The sequence below is a fragment of the Opisthocomus hoazin genome, chromosome 12 (genome assembly GCF_030867145.1).
Source record: "Opisthocomus hoazin isolate bOpiHoa1 chromosome 12, bOpiHoa1.hap1, whole genome shotgun sequence".
In the NCBI taxonomy this organism is placed as follows: domain Eukaryota; kingdom Metazoa; phylum Chordata; class Aves; order Opisthocomiformes; family Opisthocomidae; genus Opisthocomus; species Opisthocomus hoazin.
In genome coordinates, this window is record NC_134425.1 from 28,232,804 (window position 1) to 28,252,771 (window position 19,968).

Consider the following 19,968-nt stretch of genomic DNA (forward strand, 5'->3'; position numbering starts at 1 on the left):
GAGCATCATGGCCGCTGCTCTCCAGCCCTGGATCCGGCCAGCTCCGGCCCCATGGCAAAAGCTGGGCACGTTGTGCCACCTCCCGCGCTCTGCCTTCGCCTCTGCACGTGGGGAGACAGCCCGTGGGTGCCGGAGGGCTGGAGCCCGTCTCCGGTGGCGTGGGGTGGGATGCTGCGTGGGGATGGGCGCAGCTTTTCGTTCGCTTTCACGCTGCGACCTGGGGGCTGGGCTCTCCGTCGCCCTTCGTGGGAGCCCGCTGACCTTTGCGAGGGTGGCCTGTGTCCCCGCGCCGGTGCAGCGTGGATTTGTGGCCGTGTCTCGCTTACAACTCAGATTGGGTTCAGCTGTAACTAAATTTAGCCGCTGCTCCGTCAGGGTTTTGTAAGCTGGATTGCGAGGCGTTGCTCCTGCTGGGCGGCTGCAGTTTGGAACACCGAGCCGGGGGGATTAACGCGATGAACGAGCGGTGACCCGGGATGCTGGAGCTGCGGCCAGTTCGTGTCCCCTGCCCCGGCCTCAGTCCGCACCGGGACTGGTCGGTGGCCGGCGCCAGCGTCCGGCCGTGTCCCGCGGCGAGGCCGCGGGCGGGGGCGTGCCGTCGCTGCTGCGGAGAACCGCTGCCCACCCTGACCCCGGCTGCCTGTGAGAGGGGACGACGCGGGGCACGTGAGCGGCAACGCAGAAGGTCCGGGCTCCGCCGGGTGCTCCCGGCCCCGGTTCGAGGTGAGGTGGGAGTGGGGGGTGCAGCGGCTCGCCAGCCCTGCAGCCCCTGGCTCCCCCCGAAGCAGGGCAGGGCGGGGGGCCGGCGAGCGGGAGCGCAGCCCCTGAGCAGCTCCTGGGTACTTTCAGCCCAGGTCCCGAGCGCTGCCTGAGCCATTGCGGCAGGGTCGGGGGTGCGGGAGGGGAGCGGAGCTGGGATTCGTCCTGGCGCGATGCGGAGTAGGGAGCCCAATCTGCCCGAGGTCGGGACTCGGCGGCGTGGGGTACAGAGGGATTTGTCTCCTTGCCTGGGACCTTGTCATGCCACCTCCTGCCGCAGCCCGTCCTCCGCGGCTGCCGGGCGGGCCGGGGTGCCGCAGCATTGCCCTCGGCTGGAGCACGGACGGGGAGCCAGGGTTGGGCGTGGGGCAGGGCAGCGGGGAGAGCGGCCGCTCCCCGTGCACAGCATCTCCCACCCTGCACACGGAGCTGCACTTCTGCCCCGTGTCTGGCCCTGAGGTGAGATGGACCCTCGGGGCTGGGGTCCCCTTGGAGTCTCCCAGCTCTCAGTGCCCTCCACGGGGTCACAGAATCCCAGAATCCCAGCGTGGCAGGGGTTGGCAGGGACCTCTGTGGGTCCCCCAGCCCAACCCCCTGCCCAAGCAGGGTCACCCAGAGCAGGCTGCACAGCACCGCGTCCAGGCGGGTCTGGAATATCTCCAGAGAAGGAGACTCCACAGCCTCCCTGGGCAGCCTGGGCCAGGGCTCCGTCACCCTCAGAGGGAAGAAGTTCTTCCTCGGGTTCAGCTGGAGCTTCCTCTGCTCCAGTTTGTGCCCATTGCCCCTTGTCCTGTCGCTGGGCACCACTGGAAAGAGTCTGGCCCCGTCCTCCTGACCCCCACCCTGCAGATATTTAGAGGCATTTCTAAGGTCCCCTCTCAGCCTTCTCTTCTCCAAGCTGAACAAGCCCAGCTCCCTCAGCCTCTCCTCGTAGCAGAGATGCTCCAGTCCCCTCCTCATCCTTGTAGTCCCCGTTGGCGAGGCTGGACCCCCGTGGTGCTGGTGCCGTGTTGGGGCTCCCCAGCGGCTGCGCTTCGGGGACCTTTCGCAGCCGCAGTGGCCGAGATTTAGGGCCGCTCGTGCAGAGGGGGGAAGCTGCTCTCCGTTTCGCGTGCGCCCTGCCCCGAGGCAGCGTGGCGGCTGCTGGAGACCCCGCGACCACTGGCTCCCGCAGCAGCAGCGCCTGAGCCTCCCGTGCCACTTCAAGGGAGCGGATTTGCAGTCCTTGCTTGCAGACATCCAGGAGAACCAGCTGGAGGGCGGTGGGGAGACCCCTCTGCGCCCGCTCGCTCTCCCTCGCTGCGATGCCTGCGGGGCCGAGCAGACACCCGCCAGCTGACACTAGGGAGCCCAATGGTTAAATCCTGCCCTGGACTGCGCACGGGTGTCTGCCGGTCCCCGCTGCGTTAAAGGGAGCTCCGCGGAGCACCCCGGGACCCCCAGCTGCCCCCCAGCCGGGTGCTGCTGTTTGGGGCGCAGGCAGTGCTGGGGGATGGCCTGGCGTGTTTCACCCATTTGCAATCGGAAATCGGGGTGCTGGGCGCCGCACGCGCGAAAGCCGAGGCCCAGGGACCACAGAGCCTGACCGGGTTTGGAAAACCGCGGGGTGGGTGTTTGGTGTCCTTCTGGTGCCGTCCCCTGCGGGCCTGATCCTGAGCAGCCGGGCACGGGAAGCCACTGCTGGGGGCATCTGGGTTTTGAAGCAGCGGCTCTGGGGCTTCTCCCGCTGCCGGACCCCGCGGCGCTGCGTGGGGTAAGGCGTGTGGAGAGCATCCCACCGCCATGCCGCCTCCTGCTCCGGCTGCCGCGCTGCCTTCCTCCCTTCCCCGCTGGCCGCTCACTGCGCAGGAGCTCGCCGTCGGCCCCCAGACCCGCGCCTGGCGGGACGTCCCCCTTTCCAGCCCTGTCTCCCGCTCCACTCCCGTCTCCTCCGGGACCGTTTTCCTGGCCGCGTTGTCTGGCTCCGCGGTGTGTCCGGGGGCTCCGTCCTGCGTCGGAGGGGATGGGGACAGCGTGCTGGGAGCGGGGTGCATCCGGGGGGGGTGCAGCAATCGGCGCTCGCAGCCGTAACCAGGAGCGAGTCGTCGCGTCCGTCGCGGAAGGCAGCAGCCGCCGGTGCTGTAATTGCTGCGTCTGGCAGGGGGGGAGGACGCAGCCTCGGAGGATGCCGGGCCATGCCCCCCACGTTTGGTGTTTCTTTGTTTTGGGGAAAGGTCAGCGTGGCTTCTTGCTGGAGCTGACACCGTGTGAGCAGACGCCGTCATGCAGCGGCTGCCGGTCGTGGTTTGTCACTGGCGAAGGTGGGAACGGCAGCGACAGCCTTGAGCAGGGGGGAGGCTTGAGCCGCCGAAGGGGCTGGGGTTCCTGGCCGGCAGCGGGCCAGGACGGAGCCGAGATGTCGCTGAGGCATCTTGGGCCGAGACCTGGCTCCTCGTGGGGCCTGGGGCAGAGTGGGCAGAGCAGCCCGAGCTGAGGGCTGGGGTCCTGCTCCCTTCGACGCTGACGTTCCCGGGGGAGATGCCTGTGTCTGAGCTGCTCGGCCCCGGCTCCCTGCACCCTGAGGAGCTCCAGGGCTGGTGCTGCCCCTGCTCCGGGGTCTGGGGCGCATTTTGGCCCAGGATTGAGCTCTGTCGGCAGAGATGGCGCTGGAAAAGCACACCCCGTGCCCCGTTCAGTGCTCATCTCCCCTCCGGCGAGCAGCCCCGTGAAGCGCTGCGCTGGCTGGCTGGGGGAGGTACAAAACCAGATTAATGGCTTTAATTTGCGTGGCTGCTGTGGGCAGCTGCGGGGCTGGGCTGGTGGGGTCTTGCTTGCAGGGGGGTCTGTTAGCCACCCTCGGCATCGCTTCTCCTCCAGCGAGCGAATGTGGCACCTGCCCGCGTTAACCCAGGTGCTTCGTGCGGTGGTTTGGATCAGCCCCGGGCAGGGTGCTTGTGCCAGGGTCTGAAGTGCAGAGGGGAGGCTGCAGGAAGGTGGCCCAACAGGGAAAACGGGGAGTAAACCCTGTTCACGCCCCAGGCAGCGCCTGAATCTGCTTGGACACGAGCAAGCATCGTCCCGACCTGCTGCGTGGAGGTACTGCCGCGCGAGGACTGTCCCAGTTGTCGGCCCAGAACCTCCCCACGCTCGCTGGAGAAAGGCTGCAGGGCCCACGGCCGCTTCTCTTCAGGTTTTTGTTTTACACGGCTGTGAATGAAGCCTGTCGGCGCAGCTTTCCCTTTGGGAAGCAGCGTGGATCCTCTGCGGAGCTCGGCAGCCTGGGCTGGGAGGACCCCAGGTTTTCTCTGCTGTGGTTTTTATTTAGGACGTTGATTGCCGGCGACTGATGGGGCGATTGCTCCTCTGCATCCCGTGGCTCCCGGGCGACGCGCTGGAGGGCTGCCTTCGCGTGGCGCCTCTGGAGTTACCTCCTGTTCCCCTCATTTACCTTGATACCTTTAACTGCAGCAGGATAATTACAGGTGATCTTCTAGCGCATCGTTTTAACGCGCTCAGCCCCCTGAGCTGGGGACAGCCGACAATTTCCGTCCTCGGTGCCAGCGAGCTGTGCCAACCTGGGTATTTCTGTGCCCGCTGTGTGCCGGCTGCGTGCAGAAGGAGACCCTCGGAGCGGATAATGAGCTTTGCCGGGCTGGGAAGGTCACGGCCGCGATCTCATTACTTGTCCTTGTGGTTTCATCCTCTTAGCGCAATGCATCAGCGCAATAAAAGAAGCCAGCGTGCCAGCTTGGGGCGTGCGTTAGTTTTAACTGGCAGGAGGCTTCAGCTTGAGGCTGGGTATGAGGGGACCGGGGCAGGGTGTGCCCGTGGGCTCTGTGGCCGTGGGTGGCTGCTGAGGGGCCTTTTCGGGGTGGGCAGAGGAGCTGGGCTGTTTCCAGGGAACGAGGTGAAAATGCGCTGCGAAGTGCCCTGAATATCCGCGGTCCGGTCTCACAGCTCCCCGTGCCCGTCCACGCAGCCCGCGGGGCCGTGGCTCACGTGGGGACAAGCTGGTGGTCCATGTTGGGCTGGGGGCTGTAGGACGGGAGCACAGCTTGGGATGTGGGGGGACGGGACCCTGACACCTCCCTCGTGCGATCAGAGGGACAGCGAAGCAGGGGACCTGCCGCCCTGCTCCAGGCTCGCAGGAGCCACGTTGGCCGTCGTGGCACTGGGGACGTGCAGAGGGCCCTGCCCCTCTCACAGAATCACAGAATGTTGGGGGTCGGCAGGGACCTCTGTGGGTCACCCAGCCCAACCCCCTGCCCAAGCAGGGTCACCCAGAGCAGGCTGCACAGCACCGCGTCCAGGCGGGTCTGGAATATCTCCAGAGAAGGAGACTCCACAGCCTCCCTGGGCAGCCTGGGCCAGGGCTCCGTCACCCTCAGAGGGAAGAAGTTCTTCCTCGGGTTCAGCTGGAGCTTCCTCTGCTTCAGTTTGTGCCCATTGCCCCTTGTCCTGTCGCTGGGCACCACTGGAAAGAGTCTGGCCCCGTCCTCCTGACCCCCACCCTGCAGATATTGATTGGCATTTCTAAGGTCCCCTCTCAGCCTTCTCTTCTCCAGGCTGAACAAGCCCAGCTCTCTCAGCCTTTCCTCGCAGGAGAGATGCTCCAGTGCCCTCCTCATCCTCGCAGCCCTCTGCTGGACTCTCTCCAGTAGCTCCTCATCTTTCTTGAACTGGGGAGCCCAGCACTGGACACAGCACTGCAGATGGGGCCTCCCCAGGGCAGAGTAGAGGGGGAGGAGAACCTCCCTCGCCCTCCTGGCCGCACTCCTCTTGATGCATCCCAGGATCCCATTCCACCTGCTCCCCTGGCTCACAGCCTTAATGCCGTTGCAGCGTGGTGCTCGCAGGGAGATGCTTGTTGGGTGCCGGCGGTGTGGCAGCACCGTGGAGTTGCTTCCTCGAGTCGCTGGTGGGCACACATCGAGATGCTGAGGCTGAGAAGCTGAAGCCGTCGGACAAACCCGGTTGCAGAGCTTGCAGACGCTTCTCGGCTGCGTTCTTTCTGCCTAGCAAAGCCGCATGCAGTTGCGTCGCGTTGGAGAGCCGTCGTGGTGCTGCAGACTGAGGTGCCTTGGAGCTCACCCTTGGGCCGCGTGCATACACCCCGCAGTGCTGGAGAAGACAACAGGTTGGCCAGAGCGCGGTCTGTGGGTTTGAACTCGCTCCGGCCAGTCTGGTGATGGGACTGGTCCTGCAGAGCTGCCCCTGGACCGGGCTCCGTGCGGTGAGAGCAGGCCGGAGCCGTCGGGACTGGAGGTGACACTGATGGAGGGCCAGGTCCTTCCGCGCTGAGGGTCTCGGGAAGCAGGAGGCGGCGGAGATGAACGCAAAGCAAAGCGTCTTTTTGAATACGATGGGTGACACTGGTGTGTGTTTTCTTCCCAAACTCGTGGTGTTTGTCCTTCGTTTATCTGACCCGAGTTTGGTTCCGGCCTCTTCCCACGACCGGGGGCTCCTCAAGGCGAGGCTGGGGTGGGTGCTGAGCTCCTGAGGACGTGGCAGTGTTCGGCCATCACTGAGGGCATGCCTGCCCAGCCCCTGCCTTCTTCTGGCTTAGCGCGGGGTCCCTCCGCTTCCCGCGCCTTCACCTGCAACGGGAAAACCTCGGTGTCACCGGCCTGCTGAGCCGCTCCTGATGGGCTGAGACCCAAGTCCTGCTCCTGTCCAGAGGAGAGGTTTGGTGAGGAACTGGGGTGTTGGAGCCTTTCTCCTGCGAATCCTGGTAAAACCAGGCCAGGCCCTGGAAGCTGAAGCCCTGAGCCTGTTGCTTGACCAGGTGATGCCTCGATGTTCAGCTGCCATCTGCAGCCCAAACTGAGAGTAACCGGCCAAGGGCTGGGTAAATGACAGTGAAATCCAAGTGGACAGAAACAGAGAAAACAGCCGAGCCCTGGGGATGCTCAGGAGTCTGTTAGGCGTTCAGAACTCTGGTTTTAGTCCTTTGGAATAGTTTTTGAGTTTTTTGGGCCAGCGTTTGTCTGAAGGGCTCCTCCCTTGGTACGGCGCTGAGTTGGAGCTAGCTGGAGCACAGGCATGGTTAATTTGCCTGCAAGGTGCCAGCCTGCCTCCAAACTGCTGCAGAATTTCCATAAAAATCATATTTTCCTACTTTTAAACATAAGAAGTTGTTTAATGTGTCGCAGCTTGTGGAGATTGAGGGGAGGGAGGAGGAGGAGCAGCCCAGCCTCCGTGCTCAGCTTCGCCTGCAGCTGGTCGCAAAGGAAGCGGCGAAGCCGAGGGTACTTGGTGTTTCAGTCTAATGGAAAAAATCACCTGAAAACAGAGCTCTGAGAGCTGGTGTGCTCGCGTCAGACAGCAGAAGGGCGGCTCGCGAGAGCTGGCAGCGTCCCGTCCCCCAGCAGACGTCCTGCGCCAGGCGGTCTCCGGCTGGGCGTCCGGCACGCCCGGGGCTGGGTGATGCTTGCGGTCAGGGCGATGCCGGGGGGTCTCGGGGCGGCTGCGGGGTGGGTTCTGCGGCTGGTGGTCCCGTTCCTCGGAGAGGGGCCCAGCGTGGGGAGGAGAGGGCTGGTGGCCATGGTGGCCGTGGTGTGGGGGGCTCTGTGGCTCCGGGGGGAGCTGGCCATCCTCCTTCTCTGCCTCCTGGGAGCAAAGGGCTCGCCAGCTCCCGGTTGAGCATCCTCTCCTGCCTGTGGCTGTCACCCCAGGGACCGTCACCCCAGGGACCGTCACCCCAGGGTGTGGATGGTGAGAACGGAGCTGTTTTTAGCCCCGTGGGTCCGGGGGATCGTGCAGAGCTCTGGGATTGCGTTTTGTAAAACCGGGGTCCTGGGGCAGGAGGAGGGGGAGCGGTGGGGAGCCAGCTCCGGAGTCACTGTGTGCCGGCGTTGGCTCTGTGACGAGCTCCCAGGCTGCGAGGGCCGTGCTGGGTGCTGACGGGTCCCTTCCTCCCCTCCAGGCTTGCCGCGATTTCCTGGACTTGGCCGAAACACACAGCCGAAAATGGCAGCGGGCGCTGCAGTATGAGCGGGAGCAGCGGATCCGGCTGGAGGAGACCATCGAGCAGTTAGCCAAGCAGCACAACAGCTTGGAGCGAGCCTGCCGCGGAGCCCCCGGCCTCTCCGCCGGCACCACCGGCATCGCCAGCACCGCCAAGGGTGAGCACCGGCCTGCTGGGGCCGTTGCAGTGGCAGAGCCCCGTGGGAAGGCCCGGGGGGGATGAGGGCTTTCTGCTCGGTCGCTCGCAGCGAGTCGGCGGGGGTGGGAAGGATGCACCAGGCAGTGCCCTGTACGCCCTTGGTTTTTGTGCAGTGCATTCCCTCATTCCGCAGTCGCCCTGCCGCTCCTTGCTGGGGGGGGCTTGGGTGTCCCCAAGGTGCGGGTGCGGGAGAGGGCTGTGTCCCCAGCGTGCTCACGCTAGCTCAGACTGTTCCGATCCCCTTGACCCTCGCCAGTGGGTGCATTTCTGGCTGCTGGAGGGCAGCCGGCGGCTTGGAGGAAGCCCAGGGTCCCCTCCCGCTGCCGCGTTCGCAGCTGCGCAGGGTGCTGGGGGCACGGCCGGGGCCTGTTCGCTGTTTGGAGGAATTGCTGGGCAGTACAGTCTAACAGCTTTGTGGGTTCATGCCAAACCTCCTTCCCTGTGGGAGGCATTAGTTACAGCCTGGTGGCCAAAAACTGCAAATAGTGCCTTGTCGTATTTTTAAAGGATGCAGAGACTCGAGGGAGGGAATGGTGACTGTGGCTGATGGTGGTGCCAGGCACGGCTGTCCTGCACGTACAGCCTCAAGGAAACGGCCTCGGGTCGTGCCAGGGGACGTTTAGGTTGGATATTAGGAAAAATTCCTTCACAGGCTGAGCGGTGCAGCCCGCGGCGAGGCTGCGCTCGGGGAGCAGCGCAGCGAGGGCAGGAGCAGGGGGGCTGTCTCCAAGGTCACCCCAGTTAACGTCTGCTCCTGGCTTCGTAGCAATCCCTCCCACCGCAGCGGAGAAAAGAAACACTTCTAAGAGCAGGGCTGGAGAACCTGACAGCCGGGAAGCCACTCTGAGCATCGCCTGACACATGGGACCTTTTTTCCTGCTTTAATCCAAGCCAGATTTCCCGGCAGACGGGCCGTGCCGGAGCGGCGGCCGCGCTGGCTGCAGCTAGGCGTGCGGGTCACCTCGGTGTGTCTGGCTTGGGTACCCGGTGGCATTTCTGTAGGTGCTCCGGGCGCGGCAGGGAAGCCGTGTGTGCCCGGAATGGGGCGCAGGACACGTGCTGCCAGGGCACGTTCTCGCTTTTGGGAGCTAGAAATTGATACGGCGTCCTCCTGTCGTGGAGAGGAGGGGGACGAGCTGTACAGGGAGCCAGCACTGGAGGGGACGCAGCGGGAGGAGGGTGGGCTCCGGGGACAGCCTCGTGCGCGGTGCGTTCCGAAGGGGAGTGGCAGCACCGAGGCGTCTCGACCCCTTTGCTGACAGGGAGCGTGCAGTCTGCCAAAGGAGAGGCCAGCGACGAAGATGAAGAGACAGAGTATTTCGATGCCATGGAGGATGCGCCAGCTTTTATCACTGTAACCGCAGACCCCAAGCACCACAGGTATGAGCCCCCGCCCCGGGGCCACACGCTGCGCGGTGCAGGGCAGGGGCAGAGCAGGGCAGAGCCGGCTGGCCCGGGGTTGTGCTTGGCTTGAGGGCAGCATCCTCGCTGCGTGCATCTCCCCCAGCAAACAGGCGGCCTCTGCGCTGCACCCGCCTGCTCCTGCAGCTCTGGCGCGCGCGAGGCTGAGGATGGCCCCAGCTATAGCGAAGCAGGCGAGGAAGGGCAGACGTCAAGCCTGTGCTGCGGTAAAGCCGAGTCCTCTGCGCCAGCAGCTGACGCGGGCTCGAGGGGAACCTGGGCAGGGACTCGGAGGGAGATCCTGCGGAGCACAGGGCAGAAGCGGGGAGCACCTTGCCTCTGTCTCTCTTGACCTGCCCTTACACCTCTCTGGGTGTCTGTCTGGGCTGGAGGCACCTCTGCTCCGGCCCATGGTCACACCGCCGGGCTTGCCAGCAAGCGCAGAGGCTCTCGGCGCCCAGGCTGGGACACCCCACGCTGAGCATCCCCTCCCGACGCCCACAGATGGCCTCTGTCACCTCGCTGCCTTCCCGGCAGCACCCGGGGGTGGAGCAGGGACGTGCTCTGGGTGACAGCTCTGCTCTCCCCTTCTCTGCCCTTTCTGGTGGTTACCAGCTGGTACTTTCTTCTCCGCAGGCGTTCGGGCAGTAACCTGAGCGGGGCCAGCGAGGGCCACCCTGAGGACTGGAACCTGGAGGACAGTGTGAGTCGGCCGGGCGAAGCGGGAGGGACGGTCCTGGCGGGGTGACACCAGGGCAGAGGAGCAGGAGAGGAGGAGGTTGTTGGGGGGACTCTCTGTCCGGTCCCTCCCGCGGCTCCGGGATGGAGCGGGGTTGGTCGCTTCGTGAGCCTCGGGGAGGACGGGTGGCAGTGGCCTTAGCGCAGCGCCCCGAATGCCCTCCTGAGGGAAGCAGGATGGGGCTGGGGGGCAGCTGCACCATTGTTCCCCCGTGCCTTGGAGAACAGGCTTCCAGTGATGCTGCCCAGTACGTGCCCAGCTCCTGGGCTGTGGCTGCCGCTCCCTGGTGCTGCTGGGTCTGCTTAGGTCGTGCTGGGCAAGTCTGGCTTAGAGTGGTGTTTCTTCCGCTGCTTCCGCAGGTCTTTGAAAGCTCAAATCAAAGCAGCTGCAATGAGTCCACTTGCAAAGATCTCCTGCCGAAGAAAAGGAGGCGGACTCGCATCCCCGACAAACCCAACTACAGCCTTAACCTCTGGAGCATCATGAAGAACTGCATCGGCAAAGAGCTCTCCAAGATCCCCATGCCCGTAAGTGAGCCTGCCCCGGCGCCGAGGGCCGGCCGCGACGGCGACGCCAGCGCTGAGGGCTGAGTTTGGGCACAGCCCTTGGCTGCGCGAAGGATTCGGGTTACGGCTCTGGGTGGTCCTGCCAAGTGCGGTGGCAGCCGCCAGCCCCGCGCGGGACAGGAGCACGTCGCCAGCCGCGTGCTGGGGGGCTGCCGTGTCACTGGCAGAGCCCTCTGAAGCCATCTCACCCTGCTTCCCAGCCCTGCTCCGCAGCACTGGCGTGTCCTCGCGGCTCAGCTCTGCTGACTCCAACCCTAGGTTTCTCCCTGCAGTTTATTTGTCGCCCGCTTGCTGCCGGAGAGCGGGTGCAGCCGGCCGACCCAGCCGGGGGCCAGCGGCACGGGGCTGTCGTGCTGGTGGCTGCGTGGCGTGGCTGGCACCGCAGGGACTGGTCGAATCGAGCTGGCTCTTTGTTCAGGATTGATCCCTTCTCCTGTGCTGGCTGCGGAGAGCCCTGCAGTGCCCGTGCCCCTGGCAGCGTGCTGGCACGAGTGCCGGGGCGAGCTGGAGCAGAGGGGACGGTGCCCAAGCGTCCTCTGCAAATGGAGCCGGTGCCGAGGCAAGGGGAGAGCGAGGACGCCTGGAGTCAGTCCTTGAGGATTCCAGGGTCTCCCCCAGGGGCTGGAAGAAGAAGAGACCTTATTGCTGATCGTGCTTTCCCCCGTGTGCATCCTGGGGACACAATGCTCGGAGAGCAGCCCCGCTTGCAGGGCCGTGCTTCCCCCCAGGGACCCCAATTACTTTAATTTTCCTTGCAAAGAGCGGGTTTTTAGTGAAGGAGCTGCCCTGGGGCCCTGCACAGCACCGCTGGGCGCTGCTGGGCTCGCTGCGTGGGGCGAAGGCTCCCTGCGGAAGGACGGGAGAGCCCCCTCGCACCGGCTGGCGCGGAGGGGAGGGGGAGGCGTGTTTAATTCGTGCAGATCAATACCCCAGTGCCCAGCGCCCGGACGAAATGCTGCCCGCGCCACAGCTCCCGCAGCTGCCGCCCCTCTTTTCCGAGCAAACCGGCACTTCTCCGGGCTGCGGGCTCCAGCAGGTCTTCGCCCGCCCAGCAAGCGGCACGGGTGGGACTGCGTGCCAGTGTGAGGAGTCTGTCTGCCCACAAGCCAACTTGGGAGAGCTGTGAAAGGGCTGGGGGGGGCTGGGGGTTATCGTGGTGTGGGCTGGAGTGTAGCCCAGCAAAACTTGAACCGTAGTCCTGGAGCCGTGTTCGGGGTCGTTCCTTTGCTGGGTACAGGGGAGGCAGCGTGTTACAGGGGCGTGGATACCGAACGGATTGGATTTTGTCTCTGCTTAAAGCAGCCCTGGCGCTCTCCGCGTGCGAGAGCGGGGTTTGTCTCTCCTCTGTGCTATTTCCAGCTGAGATGGGCAGCCCAGCGCCCTCCATTAGCGTTTCTGCAGCAACGTCAGTGTCGGGTAAAGGCGCGATGGGTACAGAAATAAGCTCAGGACGTGAAATACCAGCAGCTGCCGGTGCCTGGAGGGAGGAAATTTATACCTTCCCTATCAATCAGATCATTCTGGGAGCTGCCAAAGCGGAGCCCAAACCCGAGGGCAGCGGGTTCTGCTTGCGCAGCAGCCGCCGGTGCCGGCTCGGGGGACGCGACTGCCCCGACCCTCCTGGGGGGAGTGGATCTGCGGCCCCAGCGCTGCCGTCTCCGAGGTGTTGGGCAGGGCCGGGGGTTGTGGAGAGGGGCTCAGCGCTGGCTGCCAGCTCCTCTCGGGGAGCGGTGCAGGTACAGAGGCGGGGAGATGCTCTGCACCTCCGCGCGGCGTTTCTCCGGGAGACTCACCCCGAGAGCGAGCAGCCCGTGGTAAGGCAGCAGGGGAATTTGGTCTCCTTCGAACGGCCGCCCGAGCACGCTCTCCATAGCGCGAGGCGTGCTGGGAGCGCAGGAGACGCTGGCACCTCTGTGGGGCGAGATGGGGCTGCCGAGCGCAGGCTCTCAGGCTGCCGCTGCGGCAGACGGGGCGAAGGAGGGGGAGAGGGCAGCGGAGCGGCCGCTTGGAAGCGTGGTGGGTTACGGTACCGACCGGCTGTGAGCCCGCTGCGCGCGCCGGGCAGTGGGAGCGGCCACTGCCATGTGCTTCACCTGACTCTCGGAAAACTAAAAGCATTGCTGAGACCCCGTCCCCTTCCTGGGGGACGTGATGGACTGAAAAATCCACTCCTGGATTTTTTCCTCTGAGCAAACAAATCTGCAGCATCGAAAAGGAAGCAAACGGCTTGAGGGATGTTGTGTTTCAGTGGGTTCCTCTTCCCTCCTCCGTGGAGACGTTCTGCGTTGCCGTTGCCCGAGCGGTGCTGGTGGAGAGGACGCAGCGCCGGCTCTGCTCTCGTGCCGCCGGCCGCTCTCCCAGGGTGGTCTCGGCCCAGCAGTGCTTTGCTGTGGTGTGCGGAGGTGACGCTGCCCTTTCTGCGCAGCTCCTTCTTTCTCGGGTGCTGCGAGATCCCTGCTGCGTAAATCCCCGAGCGGAACGATCTGGAGCTTGTTTGCTTTGGTGGGAAATGTGTAACTTGGCCGGTAGCAGTGGCTCTCCCATCCCTCAGCCACCTGCTCCTTCGGAAACGCATTTCTGTGTTCTGAACTGAAGGTAAGAAGTGAATTCCACGTGGTTTTGAGGTAGACCTCCCGAGACACCGTATCTCTGCCTTCCTCTCAGTTATTTTTACATTTCAGTTCTTTTCAGAACAAGAAATACTGCTACATCAATGTTTGTTTTTTTCCCAGAGATGTTTGCAGCCTGTCCAGCCTGGCAGCGTGGGGCAGAGTTTTCTCATGGACGAAGCAAGGGCTCGGGGGTGGAAACATGAGCGCTTGAGCTCTGCCAGGGCAGAGCTTCCCCTGCCACGCTGTCTCTGGCTCAAACGTGCAGTCCAAGGAGCTGGGGGATGCTGAAACGGTGGCTTTTCGGGGTTTTCTGAGCAACTGGGCTGCAGCCGGCGTGGGGCTGGCGTTGCCGGGAGGCGATGGAGGGCAGCCCGGGGAGCAGCCCACCTCCGCCCCGCGTCGCCGCTTGCTCGTGGCCGGGCACCCGGAGGGAGCTGGTCTCGCTGCTGAGGCTCGTTCGGGGGTCCCCGGAGGCGGGTGATGCCTGGGGTGGTGTCTGGTTAGCTCAGGGGATGCCGCTCCCCGGCACAGCTCTGCTCAGCTGGGAGCCTCGAAGCCTTCCCGTGCCCGTGGCACGGTTCGGGAAGCGCGGCAGAGCGCGTCTTCCTTGCCTTCATTTAGCGTTTGTGCGGTGCCGCGGAGGCAGCATCTGGCCCCGCGCCGCGAGCTGCCCTGCAGGGCCGCGGCTCCGCTCAGGCGCAGCGTCCATCCGCCCTGCAGCCCTGAGTCTGGAGCGCATCGCGCTGGGGAAGCGAGTGGGTGGGATGCTGGCGGTGAGCCGGGCGCGGTGCTGGGAGGAGGGGGCAGAGGGTGAAGTGCCCGCCTTGGCCCTCTCCTGCTGCGCCAACCCTGGAATGTTCCCTCCAGGTGAACTTCAACGAGCCGCTCTCCATGCTGCAGAGGCTGACGGAGGACCTGGAGTACCATGAGCTGCTGGACAAAGCCGTCAAGTGCGAGAGCTCCACGGAGCAGATGTGCTTCGTCGCGGCGTTTTCGGTGTCTTCCTACTCGACGACCGTCCACCGCACCGCCAAGCCCTTCAACCCGCTGCTGGGGGAGACCTACGAGCTCGACCGGCTGGAGGAGCTCGGCTTCCGTTCCCTCTGCGAGCAGGTGAGCCCGGGTCTGCCCGGCTGCTGGCGTCCTGCCCTTCCCTGCGGGAGACCCGGCATCCCCTCGCCCTGCGCCGGGCTCCGGCCCGAGACGCCCCGCGCGCTGCTGGAGCTGGTGGCAGAAGCAGCAACGGGCACAGCCCGAGCTGATTTTCGGAAGCGAGGGGATAGCATGCCTGTGCCAGCGTTGCAGAGCAGGAGGTGGGGAAGAAGGGGAGGGAGGAGGAAGGTGCCCATGGCTGCCGGCTCTCCTGGCAGCCTGCCTGGGGCTGGGCTTCCCGTCAGAGCTCAGCGCTTGCGCAGAAAGGTGGAAGCTGTCCTCACCCGAGCTCCCTCCCAGGCACGTCAGTGATGCCCGCGGGCTCTGGTGCAGTTCTCCCTGTTTCAGGAGGTCTTTGGTGTCTTGTGGGTCAGAGGGTGTCTCAGGGTCTTGTTTCTTCCTTGTTGGACTTGAAAAGTTTTAGTTTGAGAGCCTTGGGGGGGCCCCAGAACCTCTGGCAGCCCCGCACTCGAACCGCAGAGCGCATCTGGCATGCATCGGTCCAACAGCAGGTCTTAACTGGGAACCTGGAGCACTTAACGAGTTGTGAAGTGTGTAGAAAATGGGCTGTTTAATATTTAGCACACTTGACTGGTGCAGCGTGGGTTCCTGGGAGTGGCTGGGGCCGGGGGTCACCCCTTGCAGGCAGCACGTCGTGTTGGTGGGGGCTCTGTGTCCTCCCGGAGCTGGCTGTGCCGTCTCGGGGGCAGAGCGACCGTCACGGCTCTCAGGGTTCAGAAGCATTGAACAAAACCGCAAAGCTCTGTCGCTCTGCAGAGGCTGATGCCGGTGCGAGACCCGCAGAGCTGGTCAGCAGACTGCGCCCCGAGGCCCTGTGAGCTTTCTGGGGGGGCACTGCGTGGGAAGAGGACCTTGCTGCCAATCTGGACGTGCCGTGCTGTGCTGCGTGATGCCCGCGGCGGGTGTTTGACGTGCGGACGGGGTGCGCTGGGAATAGGTGCTGAGGAGGCTCAGGCTTGCAGCAGCAGCCCTGTGTTGCCCTGACGTGGTTTAGCTTGTCTGTGTCCCTCATCTTCATCTTCTCCGAGTCACGGCCCTTCGTGCCCGGGTGTGGAGCAGCCGCTGTAGCAGGTGCCATCGGCTCCTCGCAGGACCCCTGGGTGTGGATGAAACCTCTCTGTGGTGACGGGTGTCCAAGCCCGGCCAACGCTTGCAAAGCTGTGGCCCGAGGCAGGAGGGCATCTCCCGTCTCACCCCGTCTCACCCCGTCTCCCTCAGCCACACTGCTCCGGGCAGTGACCTGCGCAGGCTCTCTGGGGTCTCCTGCAAATGGGACCCCTTGCTCGTGAAGCTGTTTCAGTAGATCATCTCTCTGCTGTCCCTGTGCACCGTCCGGAGCTGCGTGCCCCACATCAGCCGCCTCTGATCGTCCCCGGCCGTGCCCGCGTGCTCTGTCGCAGCCTTGCAGCTGGTGCGCGGGGCCGCGGCGAGCCCGGGCCCTGCTGCCCGGAGCTGAGCCGTGGCCGTGCCTCGCGTCGCTGCTCCGCGCTGCGCGGCGCCTTGCCTGCTCCTGGGACGCAGAGCAGAGGCGGCAGCGTCCCTCCGGGCATCCCCGCTGTGAGTGTCGCAGAGCTGGGGGTCGTGGCAACACTACACCTTCAGCTCCCCTGTCCCGGCAGCCGTTCCCCGTCCTGCCGCACAGCCCGACCCCGGCTGGCTTTCGGCGCGGCCGAGAGGAACACGGGATCTCTGTTCTCCGGCAGCTCCCCGGTGCCCCGTCACCCTGGGCTGTCACCGGCTCAGCCCGCTCTTAGGGAGGGGTGGACGGTGCCGACGTCACCGGGATGCTCAGTCCGTCCCTTAGCCAGCAGCACCCCCATCCTCCCCGGGGTGCCGTCAGAGCAGCAGGGTGGGGTGGTCACCCTCGTTGGGGCTGCGGTGATGAAGCCCAGCGCAGCCTGTCCGGTACCACTGGACGTGCCCGGCCACATCACTCCTTGCCGTCCCTTTTCTCACGCCTTCACCGTCTTTTTCCCCACCCTCCTTTCTCCATCCCTGTTCCCTCCCAAATAAATAACCTGCCCTGAGTTACTTTCTCCAGTTGGTCCCAGTTTTCCTACATCTGTACCCAAATTTGGTATTTCTGACCCCTCCACGTTAGCTGAGCCGCGAGCCGGGCTGAACCCCTGCCTGGTCCTGGAGTCCTCCCCTCGCCGGCACAGCACGTGAGCTGCGTCCGACGTTGGGTTTACCGAGACTCGGAGCAAGCCTGCTCCCTGCAGCACTCTGCAGCCTTCGCTCCAGGAAACCTCCCTCCTGCAGCCGTCTCAAAGGGCACATTTGGTGACAGTGTGGCTTTGCGCCAGGGCAGCGGTGCCGGTGCCTCGTGCTGTGGTTGGTGTGGGACGGACGGACGGACGGACGGACGCCCTGCCCGCTGCGCAGCGCGTGCTGCTCCCCGCCGGTGCGCTGAGCAAAGCGCTGGTAATCTCGTGCCTGCAATCCCGTTATCCAAATAGGATTTTCTCCCGCTGGTGGTGGTGGGATTTAGCGCAGAGGTCTCTGCTCTGCTCGTGTTTGTAATCCAGCGGCGTGGGGCACTCAGCCTGTGATTACACCGGCGCAAATCATCTCTGAACTCGGTGGCGTGGCCATCGGGGCCCGGGGGGTAGCGGGTTCCCGGTGATGGGCGCTGTGCCGTGCTGCCGCGGTGGGCTGGGCGAGACCCCGTGCGAGGGCATTGCCGTGGCTGGGCCGTCCTGCTCCCACCTCGGTTCTGGGCAGGTGTCGGAGCGTAAGCACTGTCACCCCCGGGACAGGGGGGTCCCAGCCTGGTGTGGCTGTAGGGGCAAAGCCGAAGCCGTGGCTGGGCAGGTCCGCGTGTCTCGGGCAGCCTGGGGACCTGTGTCCCTCGGATTCCCAGGCAGAGCGCTGGGAGCCGCTGCTGGGGGCAGAGGTGCCATTATCCCGGGATTACTGGGGATCCGGGCTGGGTTTTGGCACATCCCCGCTTCTCAACCAGGATCCCTGGGGAGCAGGGCTGTCCTGGGGTGGCAACACAGCATCGTCTCCCAGCGGGAGCTGCTCAGGTTCAGTGTTTCAGAGCTGGTGCTTTGCTCACGAGCCTTGCAAAATCCTGGCAGGAGCTGTCACCTCTGCCTGCTGCTGGGGCTCCGGACCGGGAGGTCACCCCAGTGCCCGGGGGAATGTGGGGGGGTTCGGCTCAGCGCGGTGGAGCATCCTCAGGGCCCCAGCCGGCGTGGGGCTGCCGCCTCTGCTTGGAGCCACGCTGCGATGGGCCAGGGCTCGCTGGTGCTGGTGGCTGTGGCCTCAGGGGCTGTTTCTGCTCTCCTCCAGGTGAGCCACCACCCGCCGGCAGCCGCCCATCATGTCTACTCCAAGCGAGGGTGGACGCTATGGCAGGAAATCACCATCGCCAGCAAGTTCAGGGGCAAATACCTCTCCATCATGCCTCTGGGTAGGTGACGTGTGCCGGGAGGGTCGGGGCTCGCTGGTTTTGCTGCAGTGTTCCTGCGGTACCCCAGGAGTTGATGCAACGTGCTGCTCCTGTGGGCTCTGGCAGGGCTCAGGGGGTTCCTCCTGGCGCAACGCAGGAGCACAGATCTGTGCTCCCAATCAGACAGCCCCGTGGCACCTCATCTGCCCTGGGAATGGAAACTGTGCCCACTGCAAAGGGAGACAGCTGTGCTGGCTGCTGGCACCGTACGGGTGTGCTTGGGACACCTCCTGCCTGCCCATGGGTTGATTTCTGCTTAGGTGGTATTCAAAGGTGTCTTGCTGCCCGCGTTAGCCCTTGCCCTGGGAGCCAGACGCAGCAGGCTGCCTCCGTGCCGGGTTTCATTTGCCTTCTGCCTGTCCCTGGCCTAGGCAGCACACCCGGCACTGGTCCCAGAGCTCGCTGGTGCCTGGCTGGTGCCACGACGCGGAGAACCAGCCAGGCAGCACACTCTTGACCTGCTTTTAAAACCAGTGCCCTTGCGGGGGGCAGGCAGAGGGCAGAGGGCCGTGCGGGTATGGCAGCGCCCGTGCTGCCGCGGGCCATGGAGCGGGCAGCGAGGGGAGGGATGAACCCAGACCCGGCCCTGGCCGGGGGCTGATGGTGGGCGATGCAGGTGGAGGGGCCAGGCAGGCTCTGGGGTCGAGTGCGGAGCTCCGGGGCAGCGTGCCCGCAGCCCGGCCCGGCTGTCTGCCCGCGTTGAGCTCACGGCACCCCTCTCTCCGCAGGCGCCATCCACCTCGAGTTCCACTCCAGCGGGAATCACTACATCTGGAGGAAAGTCACCTCCACCGTGCACAACATCATCGTGGGCAAACTCTGGATCGACCAGGTCGGTGGCTGCGGGTCCGGGGTGGCGGGTCCTGCCTGGCCCGGTCCCGGGGAACGGCAGGGGGCTGGGCGGGTGCCCCCCTCCCGGGGTGCCTGCCGCCGCTGCCCCGTGTCCCCACCGCCCTCCTGCCACCAGAGGAAGGTGTCCTGCCGTGGCAGGGACCGGGGGAGGCTTCGTGGAGCTCTGGGTGGCCCTTCCCCAGGCCAGCAGCTCTGTGGGGCAGGGTGGTCACACGCGTGGGGGGTTCTGCCGTGGGGCTGGTGGGGCCGGCCGGCGTGGGGGCTGCAGCCGGCAGCGGTGCCGCGGCTGCTGTGGCTCTGCACGAACTACAACTAACGCCTGATTTGTCTCCTTGCCAAGCCTCTCACTCGCTGTGGTTCTGTGTCTTCCATCTAGTCTGGTGAAATAGAGATTGTTAACCATAAGTCCAAAGATAAATGCCAGCTGAAATTTACCCCCTACAGCTACTTCTCCAGAGACGTCCCCCGAAAGGTGCGTGTCCGGCCAGCTCATGGCCGCCTTGCGCAGGGTGAGACCCGGCTCGTCCCCCTACGCCGGGTACCGCAGCCGGGATGAGCCCCCGCACAGGGCCAGGGAGCTGCGCTGGCCCCTCTGCCCTGGATCTCCGGGGAGGGTAACGGGGACCTCCAGGCACAGCCCGTGCTTGGGCTCCACTCGTGTCGGAGCTGCGGCACTGACCGAGGGCTGGGGACGGTTCGGCTCCGCGCGTGCCGGAGCTGCTGTCCCTGTCCTCTGGGCACTGCCGAATGCACCCAGCGCCGTCTCCTCCTGCCAGGTGACAGGCGTGGTGAGTGACGCCGACGGTAAAGCCCACTACGTCATGTCCGGCACGTGGGACGAGAAGATGGAGTGCTCCAAGATAGTGCACAGCAGCCACGGCAGCACCAGCACGGAGGGCAAGCAGAAGACCGTCTACCAGACGCTGTCTCCAAAGGTCCTGTGGAAGAAGTACCCCCTCCCGTGAGTCCCCTCCTCGGCGCGGGGCTGTGCCAGGGGTGCGGCGGCCGGAGGGGGGTGATGGTGTCACCCTGAGCCCCCCGGGATGGGGATGGAGGGGGCTTCTGTGCCCCGGCCTGAGGGACCAGGAAGGGCACCAGGACTTGGGTGGCCGCATGGCTTTGCCCGGGGGGTGAGCACACAGCAGGAAGGCGGAGCAGGTCCCTGCAAGGGGACAGTGGCTTTGGGGAGCCCTTGCAGAGAGGCTTTGGGCAGCCAGGGGTGCTGGCTGGGTTTTGGGGGCTGCTTTCCGTGTTGGTGAGTCCCT

At 65.1% G+C, this 19,968-nt stretch overlaps 1 protein-coding gene across 1 annotated transcript in view; it reads left to right on the top strand.

The window, feature by feature from the left end:
* OSBP2 (oxysterol binding protein 2) overlaps positions 1 to 19,968 on the top strand; it is a 79,692-nt gene that overhangs the window by 56,845 nt on the left and 2,879 nt on the right. Inside the window, exons 4-12 of the mRNA XM_075433569.1 lie at positions 7,664 to 7,862; positions 9,166 to 9,283; positions 9,941 to 10,007; positions 10,403 to 10,570; positions 14,089 to 14,334; positions 17,692 to 17,812; positions 18,580 to 18,683; positions 19,080 to 19,175; positions 19,480 to 19,664. Of these exons, the coding sequence (XP_075289684.1) occupies positions 7,664 to 7,862; positions 9,166 to 9,283; positions 9,941 to 10,007; positions 10,403 to 10,570; positions 14,089 to 14,334; positions 17,692 to 17,812; positions 18,580 to 18,683; positions 19,080 to 19,175; positions 19,480 to 19,664 (1,304 nt within the window). The remainder of the gene's footprint in view (positions 1 to 7,663; positions 7,863 to 9,165; positions 9,284 to 9,940; positions 10,008 to 10,402; positions 10,571 to 14,088; positions 14,335 to 17,691; positions 17,813 to 18,579; positions 18,684 to 19,079; positions 19,176 to 19,479; positions 19,665 to 19,968) is intronic.